The sequence below is a fragment of the Macaca mulatta genome, chromosome X, assembly GCF_049350105.2.
Source record: "Macaca mulatta isolate MMU2019108-1 chromosome X, T2T-MMU8v2.0, whole genome shotgun sequence".
Lineage (NCBI taxonomy): Eukaryota > Metazoa > Chordata > Mammalia > Primates > Cercopithecidae > Macaca > Macaca mulatta.
Window position 1 is genome coordinate 31,388,127 of NC_133426.1, and position 16,294 is coordinate 31,404,420.

The window sequence follows — 16,294 nt, forward strand, 5'->3', positions numbered from 1 at the left end:
AGATGTCTTTCAATCATGTACAGCTTGCCTGGTGCTGAATTTTACCTATATTCATATTGAAATGGTAAATTTGTGTTTTTCAGAATAAAATCTGATGGAATGACTAGAAATACTATCCATATTTGTAAGCAGAACTTTCCAGAATCATCCTGGCAGGCAGGCTGAAGTGGTGAAAAGAACACTGTTCTGAGTGGCAGGAGCCTTGGGCTTCAAGCCTGGGCTGGGCCAGAACCTGGCTGCAGTGATCCAGAAAAGGTGATAAACTCTGCCTGCTCTTATATGTCCTCATTTGTAAAATGTGGGCATTTGCTAAAACCTTAACTAAGTTCTAACATCCAGTTCTCGTATACTATAATCAATTTGTTAAGATCATTAATTGACCACAGGCCTGTTCTATGGTGGCAGTTTGAGAGTCTCTGCTAAGCATCATTATTATTGATGCTTAAAAACCACAGCCATATCTTAGCATATAGTAAATGCTCAATAAACATTGTTGACTCAAATACAGAACACCCAGTTAGAACACCAGAGTGTGTAATATGTAGGCCAAGTTGATTTAGATGCAAAACAGGCTTGCAGGTGAAAGCCTGGACTCACGAATCAGAAGAGAAAAAATTAATGCTGTAAATTGGGAAAAATGGACAGATCTTATTCTAGGTCTACTCATGTTCCAGATCCAAAGCTGGGTGTCACTGCTGAGTTACCGCGTGGAATTTCCTCAAGAAGTGGTCCTATTAGCATTGCCTTCTTCAACCTAGTGATTTCTTAAAGGAGATTTTCATGTCCAAACACTCAGAAGTTCCATGGTTTGAACTGCTGCTTGGGGCTTTTCCTGTAGTGTGCAGGATTAGGTAGGAGATGAGAGGACACTAGACAGACTCTGAAATGTAGGATGATCCAACAGTTCTGTTCATTCACAAATGGATACTGAGCAGGCATAGAACAAGATGTTACCACAGTCATATCTGTAACTTGATCTGTATTTAATAGTTTTGCCATCTTATATCATCATTCTTGTTCCTGTATTATTTCTACCTTATTTTTATGTCTTCTGTATTGTTTCTATGTCTGACAAGAAAGTTGCTGAATATATTGTCACCAAAAGGACTTTCTTTATTTTAAGAGCCACCATATTTATTGAGTCTCAAACACATAAAAAATATTTTACCAAATGCTCACTTCGGGACAAGCAATGCTCAATTAACTTAATAGTGAGGTCTTGGAAAAGGGCAAGGAATCCAGAAATGTACCTGGCAGGGTGGCAAGAATATTGCCCCCAAGAGTCTAAAGCAAATTCATAGGGGTTCATGGAAGAAAAAAATTTGAAGAAAGAGGCAATGGAGCAAACAACAGAAAGAGAGGTTTCCCTTAATATTCATTTGAGACAGCTAGTATTACAGAAGTTATGAACATGGATATCTGGGCTACAAAGAAAAGGCCATAATCATCTTTTCTTATTGAGATAAGAACACTTAGTATGAACTTTACCCTGTTAACACTGTTTTTTTTTTTTTTTTGGTTTTTTTGAGACGGAGTCTCGCTCTGTCGCCCAGGCTGGAGTACAGCGGCGCCATCTCGGCTCACTGCAAGCTCCGCCTCCCAGGTTCACGCCATTCTCCTGCCTCAGCCTCCCGAGTAGCTGGGACTACAGGCGCCCACCACCACGCCTGGCTAATTTTTTGTATTTTTAGTAGAGATGGGGTTTCACCATGTTAGCCAGGATGGTCTCGATCTCCTGACCTTGGTTAACGCATTCTTAAGTGCACAAATCGGTATTGTTAACCATAGGCACAATGTTATACAGCAGCTCTCTAGAACTTTTTCATCTTGCATAACTCAAACTTTATAACCACTGAGCAACAACTTCCCCTTACAATGTCTGGCAACCATTTTTCTACTCTGTGCTTCTATGAGTTCGACTACATAATCATCTAAATAAGATGAAAAAAAGCCCTGCCTTATTTTCACTCCACTTCTGAACAAAAGTGAAGATAAGGGATTGAAGTATCAGATACATCCAGCCGTTGTTTCAGATAGTCAACAACATGAACAATATTCATTTATAAATGACATTGAATAAATTTGATGTAAAATTGAAAAGTAAATGAACATATTTCAGGCCTGAAATTTTTTTTAAATCTAATTATATTCAATGAAAAACCATTTTTGAGTGTTTAAGGGGAAAATGTGTTTAACAAACTCTGTGTTGAGATTTATTTTTCTGGAAGTCTTTGAAAACAAAAATTGTATTCTCTGAGATAAAGGGCATGGGCTAGAATAGTCCAGCCTACTTGCAGGTCTGTGATACTATGGAGCAATAGTTTAGTGCGCACACAGCATCTTGAACAGCTGTTTGACTCTCAATTCTAAGGCTGGGCTGCTTCCAACAATCACTGGGGAAGTTACTTCCTACTGACAATAATGTTGTTAAGTTCTGAGCTGACCTTGAAAGATCACTGATGAAAACTCAATCTGTTCCCATGGCCATTTAGGGAATTAGGTCTTAGGTCATTGAGCCTAAACTTTAAGATTTGGAAATTACTTCTGAAATGATAGTAAAAATGAATGGATTATTCGGAAACCCTGTGACAAATTAATTTGTATATGTTCTCAAGATACTGAGCCAAAATTTGAGGTTGTCAAGTATAAGTGGTAAATAATTTCTGAATCATACCCTTTGTCTCTGTCTATCAACATAATCCAAAAATGGAACCCTAGTTCATTCTAAGCACATACCCTCAAACATGATCATTCCCAAGTCTTTCTCAGATGGCAACATCATTATTTTATTTGTTCAAGCCATTGACCTCAGAATTATCCTTGACTCTTTGCTTCCTCTCAAACTCCACATTCTATCTATCTTAAGTTCTATCAATTATAGCCTCCAAATATATCTTGGATCAAATAATTATTCACCATATCTATCATTTCCACTCTAGTCCAAGTAATCATTTCCTTCCGAGATGACTTCACCACCCTCCTTTTTCTGTGTCTTCAGTATGGCTCTTTTTATAGTCAATTCTCCATAGCAGCAAGAGTCAACTTCTAAACACATAAATCAGATCACATCATCCCTGCTGAGAGCATTCTAGTGATGTCTCCTTACACACAGAATAAAATCCACCTCCAAACTATGGCCTGCAAGACCATTCATTATCTGGCCTTTCCCTCTTTCTAGAACCTATCACTGTCTACTGATCTTATTTCCCTTGAGATACACAGCCCATCTTGCTATTTCTGCAACACTCTAAACCTGTTCTTACCATTGGGTTTTTGAATTTGGTGCTTCTTCTGCCTAGAATCCTCTTCATTCAAGGTCTCTGAATGGTTCACTCACTCACGCAGGTTTTGTTTGTTTGTTTGTTTGTTTGTTTGTTTTTTAGAGACAAGGTCTTACTCTGTCACCCAGGCTGGAGTGCAGTGGCACAATCTCGGTTCACTTCAACCTCCACCTCCTGGGTTCAAGTGATTCTGGTACCTCAGCCTGCTGGGTAGCTGGGACTACAGGCACACATCACCATGCCCAGCTAATTTTTGGTAGAGATGTGGTTTCACTATGTTGACCAGGCTGGTTTTGAACTCTTGATGTCCAGGGATCTGCCCGTTTCAGCCTCCCAAAGTGCTGGGATTACAGGCATCAGCCACTGTACCCGGCCTTACACAAGTCTTTACCCCAAAATAACCTCCTCACATAGGCCAGTACTCCTCAATCTTTCTCTATTCATGCTTTGCTTATTTTCTCTTCATAGCACTTACTACCCGACATACTTTCATGTATTAATTTATTGGTTTACTATGTATTTCTGTCACTAAAATCTAAACATCCATGGGGCAGAGACTCATTTTGTTCACTAACATATGCTTAACATAGAGTAGGCTCTTCATAAATAAATTTCTTGAAAGAATCAATAAATTCTAGGAATCTGAGTTATGGCATCATTTTTCCTAAAATAATTTTTTTGGGGGGCAAAAGGAAGAGCACAGAAAAAGATCAAGGGATCATTTGTAATTAAATGAATAATGTGTATGAAAGTGCTTTGTAAAGGCAAAATACTATACAAATACTATTTTAAAAAGTATTTGTCAGGACATCAAAATATTTTGACAAAGTGAGACAGAAGACTTTGGTAGAGAAGTCAGTTTGTAAATTATTCACATCTCATCTTGTTACAGTCATTAAAGAAAAGCAGCAATTCCTAGATGACTCAGTTCTTCAGTTTTGATGATAAAGCTAGTTTTCAGAAGACTTAGACTTAGTTTTCAGAAGACTCAAATGCCTAGAAATGCAGTTCTAAAAATAATTTTTAAGTCATTTCTATTCAGCATCCCTAAATATGACTGCATAGGATATCAAACTTATACAAAAATGATGAAGAATAGATCAAAAAGATGCCTATTTCCTCCAACGTGGCTAAAAAGACATCTTAGAGTAGATATAACTAACTGTCAAGTGGTTTAGAAACTGTAAGAGGCCAGGTCATTGAATGTTAGAATGAATCACTCTGGCCAGACGCGGTGGCTCACACCTGTAATCCCAGCACTTTGGGAGGCCGAGGCGGGTGGATCATGAGGTCAGGAGATCGAGACCATCCTGGCTAACATGATGAAACCTCGTCTCTACCAAAAATACAAAAAATTTAGCCGGGCGTGGTGGCAGGCACCTGTAGTCCCAGGTACTCGGGAGGCTGAGGCAGGAGAATTACTTGAATTCGGGAGGCGGAGGTTGCAGTAAGCCGAGATTGCATCACTGCATTCCAGCCTGGGCAACAGAGTAAGACTCCATCTCAAAAAATAAAAAAAGAATGAATCACTCTATCCCAGCTTTTGGTTGTTTTTCAGAGGTGATAGGGAACAACGCATTTTTCCTAACACAGAGCTGACTTAAATCTTAACATTCACAAATGGTACCCTAAGATATTTTATCTTTCTGTAAAAAGAAAACACACAAAACTCATCAAGCTAACATACATACTAAAATGTATCCCATGTAAGCAGGCCAGCATTGATAACAGAATTAGCCTAAATAAATGTATAATCTACAACATGATTTCAGGATAATTTTATCGAATTTCTAAGCCTCTCTCTCACTTTGTGGTGACTTCTGAGGAAATCGAACATACATAATATATGACCTGACAAATGAACAAGTAAACTACTTTATTCAAGCCTTTTCATTTGTCAACAGCATCCAAACAATAATGGCTTTCTGTCCACTCTTTTAATAATGTATGTATTGATTACTTCCATCTAAATCTTAACCAGAAAATCTCTGGAAGCTCTGAAGGTGTCCTTAATGGTCTCTAGGGAAGGGATTATAGAGATTCTTTTAATTGAAAGATGAAAACCTAGTGACAAACAATTTCATTAGTAAAAATGCAAACAAAAAGTCATTACCTACACTGTTGTTATAATCAAGATCTAATCTCCATTTGAATTTGGGGTAGGAGGAAGGGAGTTGAATAAGCTGATGTTTTATTGCAGTTCTCCTTAGAAATTCCCCACTATGATTTGCTCCTTTAAAACTCTCTCTAGGTTAATCACAGAAGTAGACAAGTAATAAATATCACTTTAGTGACTGCTCAAGTAAAACAAAGGAAGTCAGTTTTTAAAATATATCTGGACCAGAATAATACACACTAATTGAAAACGAGTCAGTCTAGTGAGGCAAGTAATGAGGAACTGTAAAAGCCAGGATAATGTATTCAAAAGATATAAAAATTGGTCAGTTTATATTTGCTAAGGCACATTTGAGCTTTAATTATTTATAACACTTCACCGCATCTGGAGCATTATTTTATTAATTAGTCTTGAGAGCTATTCAGTTGCAGTTGTTACACTGCCCAGCTGGTTTGGGGGGCACAGATCTACTCCCATGGGTGTGAAAATTGCTTTGAGGAGTGAGACTATAGTCCCCAAATACGTCTGTGGAGTATCTTGGCATTTTACTTACAGAAGAACCATATATCTCTCCATGACAGCAATTGATATTGACTGTATATTTTCTCTACAAGAAAAGAGTACAAGACATGTAATATTTTACTACAAAATATTATCACCAATCTGAAATGGTATACAAAGAAAAATACAAATTACTTGTTTTGTAAAAATCCTGATTTATGGAAAATGAAAGTGAAAATGAACAATATTTGATTCTAGTTTCAACTATTGACATTTTAATGGGATTTGTATCCCCATAAAAAGCATCAGCAAAGGATATTAATAATTTAGGATAGTAAGCAGATGATTTTTTTTAAAAAAGTGGCACTCTAAATACATGGGGAATAAGTTTGCAATTACAGTGACCTATCTTGATACCAAGGATTCTATATAAACAACAATTAAATCAAGAAACCCATAAAGAACAATACAATTTACAATTCTGGACACATGGCAAAGTAAAACAAAAGTCCACAAATATAAGATCTGTCAACTATTCGATCTTGATGGAATTTTGTACTGATTATGTTTTCTTTCTCTTTTTCTAACTGAGTTCAGGAGATCTGATAGAGAGATCCAGTTTCAAGGATTTTCCATTGTTCTTTTGTCCACAGGCCTCAAGAGCATCACTAACTAGATAGTCCATATATGAAAGGGCTACCACATACATGAGACAAAACTTTGAGTCAAATAGGCTACTAAATTGTTCTCTCATCAGCACTCAGGAGTGGTGATGTTGTTTGAAGAAGGAGAGTGTTTTGTGTCAATAATTTTTCTTAAAGATACCAAGAGAAGCTTGAAAAAGCATTGGGCCAAACTACAAGTAGAAACTGTACCTCGTATGTTTACTGCAGCACTACTTACAATAGCAAAGACTTGGAACCAACCCAAATGCCCATCAATGATATATGGATAAAGAAAATGTGGCACATATACATCATGGAATACGATGAAGCCATAAAAAGGGATGAGATCATGTCCTTTGCAGGGACATGGAAAAAACTGGAAGCCATCATTCTCAGCAAACTAACACAAGAACAAAAAACCAAACACCGCATGTTCTCACTCATAAGTGGGAGATAAACAGTGGAAACACATGGACACAGGGAGGGGAACATCACACACTGGGGCCTGTCAGAGGGTGGGGGTTAGGGGAGGGAGAGCATTAGGAGAAATACCTAATGTAGATGATGGGTTGATGGGTGCAGCAAACCACCATGGCACATGTATACCTATGTAACAAACCTGCACTTTCTGCACATGTATCCCAGAACTTAAAGCATAAAAAAAAAAAAACAAAAACCAGTGTGCATCAAAGTAGCTCTACACACTTTACAAAAAGATGCTTAATTAGAAATAAACAGAAAAATCCTGTAAATAAGAAGGAAATACCACTCTATTTCTTTCTTTCCCTGCTCTTGGTCTCAGTAGCCTTCCTTTATCTGATCAGTGTCTACTATATACTAGGCACTTTGGAATGCGCTGGGTAGAAAAATGACAGCTTTCCCCCTCCCAAAAATCTTCTCGAAGAGCATGGTTTAGCAAGAGTGGTTGACATTTATCAAATAGTAACACATGTATGTGATGACAAAGAACGCTATGTTATAGAAAAGTAGACAATTTTAGGAGAGTGTGTAAAGGGAGATCTGGTCAAATGCAGGCAACAGGGAAAAGCTTGCACAATGTCCAAGCCAAGATGTAAAGGATTATTAGATGACAACCAGGATATTACGAGTGGGTGGGTGTAGGTAAAAGGGTTTAAGACAGAGGACCAGCATGTTTAAAGCCCCATATAAGAGGGACATGCAGAACTGGAAAAAGCAAAAAGAGGCAGTATGACTGGTGCCCAAACAGCAAGGGAAGAGCATCTAGAAAAGAGGAGGTTGAGGCCAGACAAGCCAGATAGTGCCTTGTCACCCTTGTTGAGAATTTTAGTCTTTTTCAAAGAGCACTGAGAAAACTACTACAGTGTTAAGATAAGGACTGATATAATTGGACTTATGTTTTCTACACAGATTGTTCTGACTGAAATGTAGAAATTGCATTGTAGGGTGGCAAGAGTAGATTCAGAACGGTTAGGAGAAATGGTATCTTATAACTATGATGATGACAATAGTAGACAGTCAAGAACAATTTTGAAGGTAAATTGGCTGGGCGCGGTGGCTTACGCCTGTAATCCCAGCACTTTGGGAGGCCAAGGCAGGCAGATCACGAGGTCAAGAGATCGAGACCATGTGGCCAACACGGTGAAACCCTGTCTCTACTAAAAATACAAAAATTATCTGGGCATGGTGGCGCGTGCCTGTAGTCCCAGCTACTCGGGAGGCTGAGGCAGGAGAATCGCTTGAACCCAGGAGGTGGAAGTTGCAGCGAGCTGAGATCATGCCATTGCACTCCAGCCTGGTGACAGAGCAAGACTCCATTCCCCCACCGCAAAAAAAAAAAAAAAAAAAAAAAAAAAAAAATTGACCCAGCAATGTCTTGGTAGTGGAAGGCTGAAGGCTGGTCATCTGGAAAAGGTACTGTAGCAGTCCACCACACTGTTGTCTGGTATGAGAAAATATTTAGATATTTATTTAGAGTCTTGGAATATTTAGCTAGAGTTTTGGAGTTTTGTAGATTGCAGCAACAAAAAAATAAAGAAGCAAAGTTTCTGGAGTTTTGAAAACAAGTTATTAAAATTTAGATGATTGATTCTAAGTTGTACTTGGAAGGAGGTAAATATGGAAGGTCAGAGGAACTAATGTATAAAACACAGAGTAATAATGGCCTGGAAGTCTTGTGAAATTCAAGAAAGGTAACAGGGAGCTATCTGAGCAAGCACACTAACCAAGTGGGGATGGATTAACTTCATTCTGGTCAGTATCACTCATAACTCCAGCATCATCATCTCCCCAAGTCATGTTATTTGTCATGAGATTCCTGAGTAAGAACTGAGTAAGTACAAACATTTTACCACTCTTTTTTTTTAAATTTATTTATTATTATTATACTTTAAGTTCTAGGGTACATGTGCATAATGTGCAAGTTTGTTACATATGTATACTTGTGCCATGTTGGTGTGCTGCACCCATCAACTCATCACCACCCATCAACTCGTCATTTACATCAGGTATAACTTCCAGTGCAATCCCTCCCCACTCCCCCCTCCCCATGATAGGCCCCGGTGTGTGATGTTCCCCTTCCCGAGTCCAAGTGATCTCATTGTTCAGTTCCCACCTATGAGTGAGAACATGCGGTGTTTGGTTTTCTGTTCTTGTGATAGTTTGCTAAGAATGATGGTTTCCAGCTGCATCCATGTCCCTACAAAGGACACAAACTCATCCTTTTTGATGGCTGCATAGTATCCCATGGTGTATATGTGCCACATTTTCTTAATCCAATCTATCACTGATGGACATTTGGGTTGATTCCAAGTCTTTGCTATTGTGAATAGTACCGCAATAAACATACGTGTGCATGTGTCTTTATAGCAGCATGATTTATAATCCTTTGGGTATATACCCAGTAATGGGATGGCTGGGTCATATGGTACATCTAGTTCTAGATCCTTGAGGAATCGCCATACTGTTTTCCATAATGGTTGGACTAGTTTACAATCCCACCAACAGTGTAAAAGTGTTCCTATTTCTCCACATCCTTTCCAGCACCTGTTGTTTCAATGCCATCCCCATCAAGCTGCCAATGAGTTTCTTCACAGAATTGGAAAAAACTGCTTTAAAGTTCATATGGAACCAAAAAAGAGCCCGCATCTCCAAGACAATGCTAAGTCAAAAGAACAAAGCTGGAGGCATCACGCTACCTGACTTCAAACTATACTACAAGGCTACAGTAACCAAAACAGCATGGTACTGGTACCAAAACAGAGATATAGACCAATGGAACAGAACAGAGTCCTCAGAAATAATACCACACATCTACAGCCATCTGATCTTTGACAAACCTGAGAGAAACAAGAAATGGGGAAAGGATTCCCTATTTAATAAATGGTGCTGGGAAAATTGGCTAGCCGTAAGTAGAAAGCTGAAACTGGATCCTTTCCTTACTCCTTATACGAAAATTAATTCAAGATGAATTAGAGACTTAAATGTTAGACCTAATACCATAAAAATCCTAGAGGAAAACCTAGGTAGTACCATTCAGGACACAGGCATGGGCAAAGACTTCATGTCTAAAACACCAAAAGCAATGGCAGCAAAAGCCAAAATTGACAAATGGGATCTCATTAAACTAAAGAGCTTCTGCACAGCAAAAGAAACTACCATCAGAGTGAACAGGCAACCTATAGAATGGGAGAAAATTTTTGCAATCTACTCATCTGACAAAGGGCTAATATCCAGAACCTACAAAGAACTCAAACAAATTTACAAGAAAAAAACAAACAACCCCATCCAAAAGTGGGCAAAGTAGATGAACAGACATTTCTCAAAAGAAGACATTCATACAGCCAACAGACACATGAAAAAATGCTCATCATCACTGGCCATCAGAGAAATGCAAATCAAAACCACAATGAGATACCATCTCACACCAGTTAGAATGGCGAACATTTTACCACTCTTAACAAGTAACCAAAACTAATAACTAGGAATAGCGAAGCAGTATTTATAACAAAATACCAGCTGGAAGAAACCACAGCAATTATTTGGACCGATTTCCTCATATTACAGTTGAAGAACAAAATAGCAATCAAAATCCATCTTATGAAGAAATATGACTAGAATCTCAGTCTCCTGACTCCTAGTGCACCTGTCCAATGATTCATTTTCTTTGGTTTCTGGAACTAGCATAAAATTTATCTTTTGTAGAAATTCTGTCTCATTTCACTATATCGCATAAGGCATTTTTTTTTTTAAAGGCCCATCCTTCTCAGTGAGTGCTTTTCTATATGTACACCAGAGTGTTTTGGCTGTTCATTCAAAGTCAGAACATTTAAAACACATAGCACCATTACATTTCACCCTCCCACAAAAACTAATTTAATATTCAGAAATATACGAAGGCAAATGGCTAAAGGAGAAACTGGCAGTTTCCCTGGCATTTTTTGCAAAGATCCCTGGGTCTTCTTTCATGTTCTCTTCCATTTTTATTTTTATTTTTATTTTTTTTTGTTGAGACAGAGTCTCACTTTGTCGCCCAGACTGGAGTGCAGTGGCCGGATCTCAGCTCACTGCAAGCTTCGCCTCCCGGGTTCACGCCATTCTCCTGCCTCAGCCTCCCGAGTAGCTGGGACTACAGACGCCCGCCACCTCACCCGGCTAGGTTTTTGTATTTTTTAGTAGAGACGGGGTTTCACCGTGTTAGCCAGGATGGTCTCGATCTCCTGACCTTGTGATCCGCCCGTCTCGGCCTCCCAAAGTGCTGGGATTACAGGCTTGAGCCACCGCGCCCGGCCTCTTCCATTTTTATAATTTCCTATATCATCTTCTCCAGAATAATATAAACCCTTGACCTTTCCTCAAGATGCCACCTTTGGCTTTATCTCCACAGAGATCTTTCCTTTACATGCTCGACATACAAAAGTGGCACCATTTTTTCAAGTTTTTATTATTTGGTAGTAATTTGTTTGGTTTGCTATTCATTTCTGTTCTTGTACCTTTTATTCCCATTTCCGAAACACTTATCAGTATCCATTCTACACCAGACACTTTGCTAGGCTCTAGGGTCTTAGAGGTGAACAAGACAAAATCTCTGCCTTTTTCACTCAGAGCTTAGTAGAGAAGATAGAAATGTAAGTAAAAATAAAACAAAACAAAACAAAACAAAAATAAATTATTGATCATCGTTGGAGGATGCTAGTGAACAACTTGTTATTATAAAAATTGGTAAAATTGAAACATGTATTTTGCTTGTTCATTGTGAAAGGTATACTGAGTACCAAAACAGGAGACAAGTGCAAAACATTTTTTTTTTTTCATAGACCTACCTCAGTGAATAAATGAAGAAGGAATGGTAGAGATAGGCAATTATCACAGTGCAACCCCTAGCCACAGATCATGAACAGCTATTAAACATCACACAAAAAGAGAAAACAAGGCATTATATACCAACTCCTGATGATGGAAGAATACACGAACGCCTGTGAAGCAGTCTTGCCAAAAAAAAAACCAAACCCAAATACGATCAAACTATAGAACTGCACTGTTTAATTGGTAGCTACTGGCAACATCTGGCTACTGAGTACTTGGAATGTAATAAGCCTGAATTGAGATGTGCTGTAAATGTACATTTTTTATATTGATTGCATGTTGAAATGACAATAAGAATTGTACTACAGTTGCATGACATACAACGATGAGAAGAAACAGGGTGAAAGGTACAGGGAAACTATACTATTTTAGAAACTTACAGTGAATCTGTCATTACTCCCAAATAAAAAGTAATAAAAAGACCAATTAACCAAAGTAAGGTGTGGGTCTGATTTCAATTTTTATTTAAATCCAAACCAGAAAAAGTTTAAAAAATTCATAATATGTATGAGAGAAATGGAAATTTGAATATGGACTGGATATTTGATATGATGAAATTATTGATATTTCAAAAGCATTATAGTAGCAAGGTGATTATCTTAAAAGAGTGAATCCTATCTTTTAACCTTTTGAAATATTAACAAATAAAATAACACATGCCTGATATTTGTTTTAAAATAATCTGGGAAGAGCTATAGAATAAATAAGATCTGATGTGATTTGATAATTGTTGATGTCTTGATGGGTACATGAGTTTTATTATAGCATTCTGTCTACTTTTGTATATGTTCAATATTTTTCATAATGAAAAGTTTTTTTTAATATAGTCAAAAGAGATGGACGATTTCTTAAACGGTATTATTAACACAGATGTGTTTGACATTTAAAATATGATGGCTTGAATTATTTGTAATTGACCCTTGGGTGAGAAGAGTAAAAAAGATTTCTATTCAACTTAATTTCAAACAAAATTAATTTTAAATTAGTCACTGGATTACTATGTGCTTAACATGTGCAAAGCACTAGGCTTAAAAATGTCCTACCCTATGTACATCGTTCTGCTTCTGAACCGCTGGAAAGTCGCCTCCAATAGGTGTCTGCCGGCTTAATTCATCATCTTTCAGCTGTAGCCACACCAGAAGTTCCTGTAGAGAAAGGTGCAGACGCTTCCACTGGTCAGAACTGGCTTCCAAATGGGACCTGAAAAAGAACAGCAGCATACTATGTCAGAATATCTAGAAGTATAATCGATGATTCTAACAATTCCATTAAAAAAGTACAGTAAACCTATTGTGAATTACAAAGCAGTCTTGAATAAAAATCTGGCTACTTACTTTTGAGAGCCATAAAACAGGGGATAGTTTGATGGCAATTTTGAGAAAAGGCAGTGTTTAGCCATATGTTTATTTCCACATGCAGAATGCTGAGACTTTTGGCATGGAATATGCACTGGAATCGATTGCTTTTCCATAGTGTTATAGTCAGTGATTCTTAATATTTCTGGTAGAAAAAACCGGATGCAGTGACTAATAAAAAACACTTCGTTTTCATGTGACTCATGCTAGTACTGGAATTCTTTCTGCCTTGAGAAATGGAAAGGTCTCTCCCCACATTTTGACTTTTCCATTTCTACACCCTAGGCAGCCTTTTCCATTGAGTTCTTCCATCTGGCGTCTGTTCCTTTCTGCTCCTCTTCCCAAATGCTTCTCCTTTTCCCCTACCCTTCTTTATTTGTGTGCACCTGGGATTTGTCTTCACCAAGTTTCAACATTTTCTGCTTTGTTTCCTTTGTGTAAAAAATACTAAGACAACAACTCACATGGAAGAGTAAAATCAGACATTTATCTGAAAGCTTCCCCCGAACATGAATAATTTAGGCAGGAGACTGAGTGCTTTACCGTCAACTGTATTTAGAACATGTTAATCCTTTGAAGCCATTTAAGAATACACAAATGAATGATCTATGCTATAAAATCCACATTTTACTTGAAGATGAGAAGCTAAATTAATAAAATAAATCATCATCCAGAAAACAATGAGGAAACACAGCATCTTAGCAAAGCTCTATCTTCAGGTAAATTAGAAATTATGCTGAATCACTCAGCTATTATCAGCAATTACTAATTAATTCATAATAATGCTACCTATAACATAAATATAATAAAGTCTTTAATGCTGCAAAGATTGAAATATAAAGCAAAGCAACCAGGTAGAGCAACATTTCCCTTAGCCATTTGGTAACTTAGCTTAACATTTCAAATACAATTCTCCTTTTGGCCTTAGTCAAACAGAATCACCGAAGAATACTTATCTACTGAAATTAAATTGTTCCAAACTTTCTGAAGGATAATTTGACAATACATAAAAGTCTTTAAAATGTGCAAATACAATGACCCACAGGCTTAAATTCAAGGAATTTATACTAACAAAGAAATTGGAAAAAGATACAAAGATATAGGTGGAAAAATGTTATATATAGCATCATTTAAGATTGATAAAACAGAAACAACTTAAATATTCAATATGAGGGAATTGCTTGAGAAATGCAAAACCGCTACCTACTGATTGTTTTCAAATGCAATGAAACTTGTATATGCTTTAAATTTAGAAATTAATGAAATTTATATATGAATTTAATTAAGTAGCTCTTAATTTAAAAGGGAATTATTATATATATAATGGTGCATTCATACAGTAAAATCCTATGCAAGGTTCAATATGATGACATAGTCAAATATTTATGGATATGGAAAAGTCATCATGTCAGTTACTAAGTGAGAAAACAGGTTACAAAACAAATACATTTTTTGAATTTTTCTAAAATATTTGTGTATGTGTACGTATTTGTATGTACATGCTTGTCTATGAAAAAATTTTGTAATGACAACCAGGTTATCCCTCAGAGGTAGATTTACAGGTGATTTATTTCTTAATCTTTATACTTTTCCAAATTGTCAAGATTTTCTTTCTATAATTGCAATATAAACAATATGTTCAGAAAAAATGAAGGCATTTCCATCAAATAAGATAAATTGTTCAAGACTCTGAGGTATTATTTCCTAAGAAGTGAATCGTGAAATACCATAAATGTCATGAATTGAATCTAATAGTGCATGCAGATTGCATGCAATTAGAGGTCAGTTCTTTTATGTTTCTGTACCATCCTTTCAGTTATCGCTTTTCCATGATAAGCCTAAGCGACAATTCCCTATGCAAGATTTTAGCTGTTTAAAGGCATGTAATGTATAATGGTTAAATGAATTCCTTGGGGCGTCTGGAATTCAGTGTGGTCCCTTTGAGAGTGAAAGAGGCTGTCAAGCAGGACATTTTGAAAGGTAGGTGGAGAGAGGTAGGGCTCAGACATGGAAAAGCAGCAAAAGGTAGAAAAGACACTGATTAAACAAATATTTATTGACTGCCTCTAAGTCTCTAGGATGCATTGGGAAGGAGGGAGAGAGGACGGGAAGAGAGAATATAACGATGCTTAATGTTTGGTCTCTGTATGCCTGGTAGAGGAAACAAAAAATCGTTGTGGCAGAGAGGTCTAGAGGAGGATATAGTGAAGGGCAGGCTGCCTATGTTGAGACCTCAAGCTGCGGCTTTGTTTACGTAAGGAAGTGCTAAAATTCCAGTTCTAGGTTAAATGGTGCTGACTAATTATTAGTGGGTCAATGAACCCCTTTGCGTCCCCTAAGCGAGAGCAAAATAACTGAGACCTTAGGAATTCAGTTCTCTGTCTCTCTCTTTTTTTTTTTTTTCTTTGAGACAGAGTCTTGATCTGTCACCCAGGCTGGAGTGCAATGGCACGATCTTGGTTCACTGCAACCTCCACCTCCCGGGTTCAAGCAATTCTCTCCTGCATCCGCCTCCCAAGTGGCTGGGATTACAGGCACCCACCACCACACCCAACTATTTTTTGGTATTTTTAGTAGAGATGGGTTTCGCCATGTTGGCCAGGCTGGTCTCGAACTCTTGACCTCAGGTGATCCACCTGCCTCAGCCTCCCAAAATGTTGGGATTAGAGGCATAAGCCACCGCACCCAGCCAGGAATTCAGTTCTAAAGGATCTAAGAGAAAACTTAATAGCGTGAAATAGGGGTTGTTGGAAGCCAGGGACAGAGGACAGTCAAGAGAGCTAATATAGCAGCAGAAGACGGACCTAGAACCTTAAAAGGTGAAAAGCCTCTCACATATCTGGATAAGGGGCCATTCTTTAATTTTTTTCTAAGGTGTGGAGTTAGATAAAATTTCAGAATGTTTGATCATCTTAACTACATATCAGATTGCTTCATTTTTTCCCTCTCCTAAAGCTCAAGAGTGAAAGGAAAAATGTGCTGGGAGGACAAAAACTGAAGCAAAAAACTTATAAAGCACAGAGAACACTGAGT

General features: G+C 37.6%; 1 protein-coding gene across 11 annotated transcripts in view; it reads right to left on the reverse strand.

Moving 5' to 3' along the window:
- The window catches only part of DMD (dystrophin), a 2,157,177-nt gene that overhangs the window by 383,404 nt on the left and 1,757,479 nt on the right, over window positions 1-16,294 (reverse strand). For all 11 annotated transcript variants that reach the window (XM_077988314.1, XM_077988313.1, XM_028842274.2 and 8 more), the window contains one exon: window positions 12,950-13,106. In XM_077988314.1, the coding sequence (XP_077844440.1) occupies window positions 12,950-13,106 (157 nt within the window). The remainder of the gene's footprint in view (window positions 1-12,949; window positions 13,107-16,294) is intronic.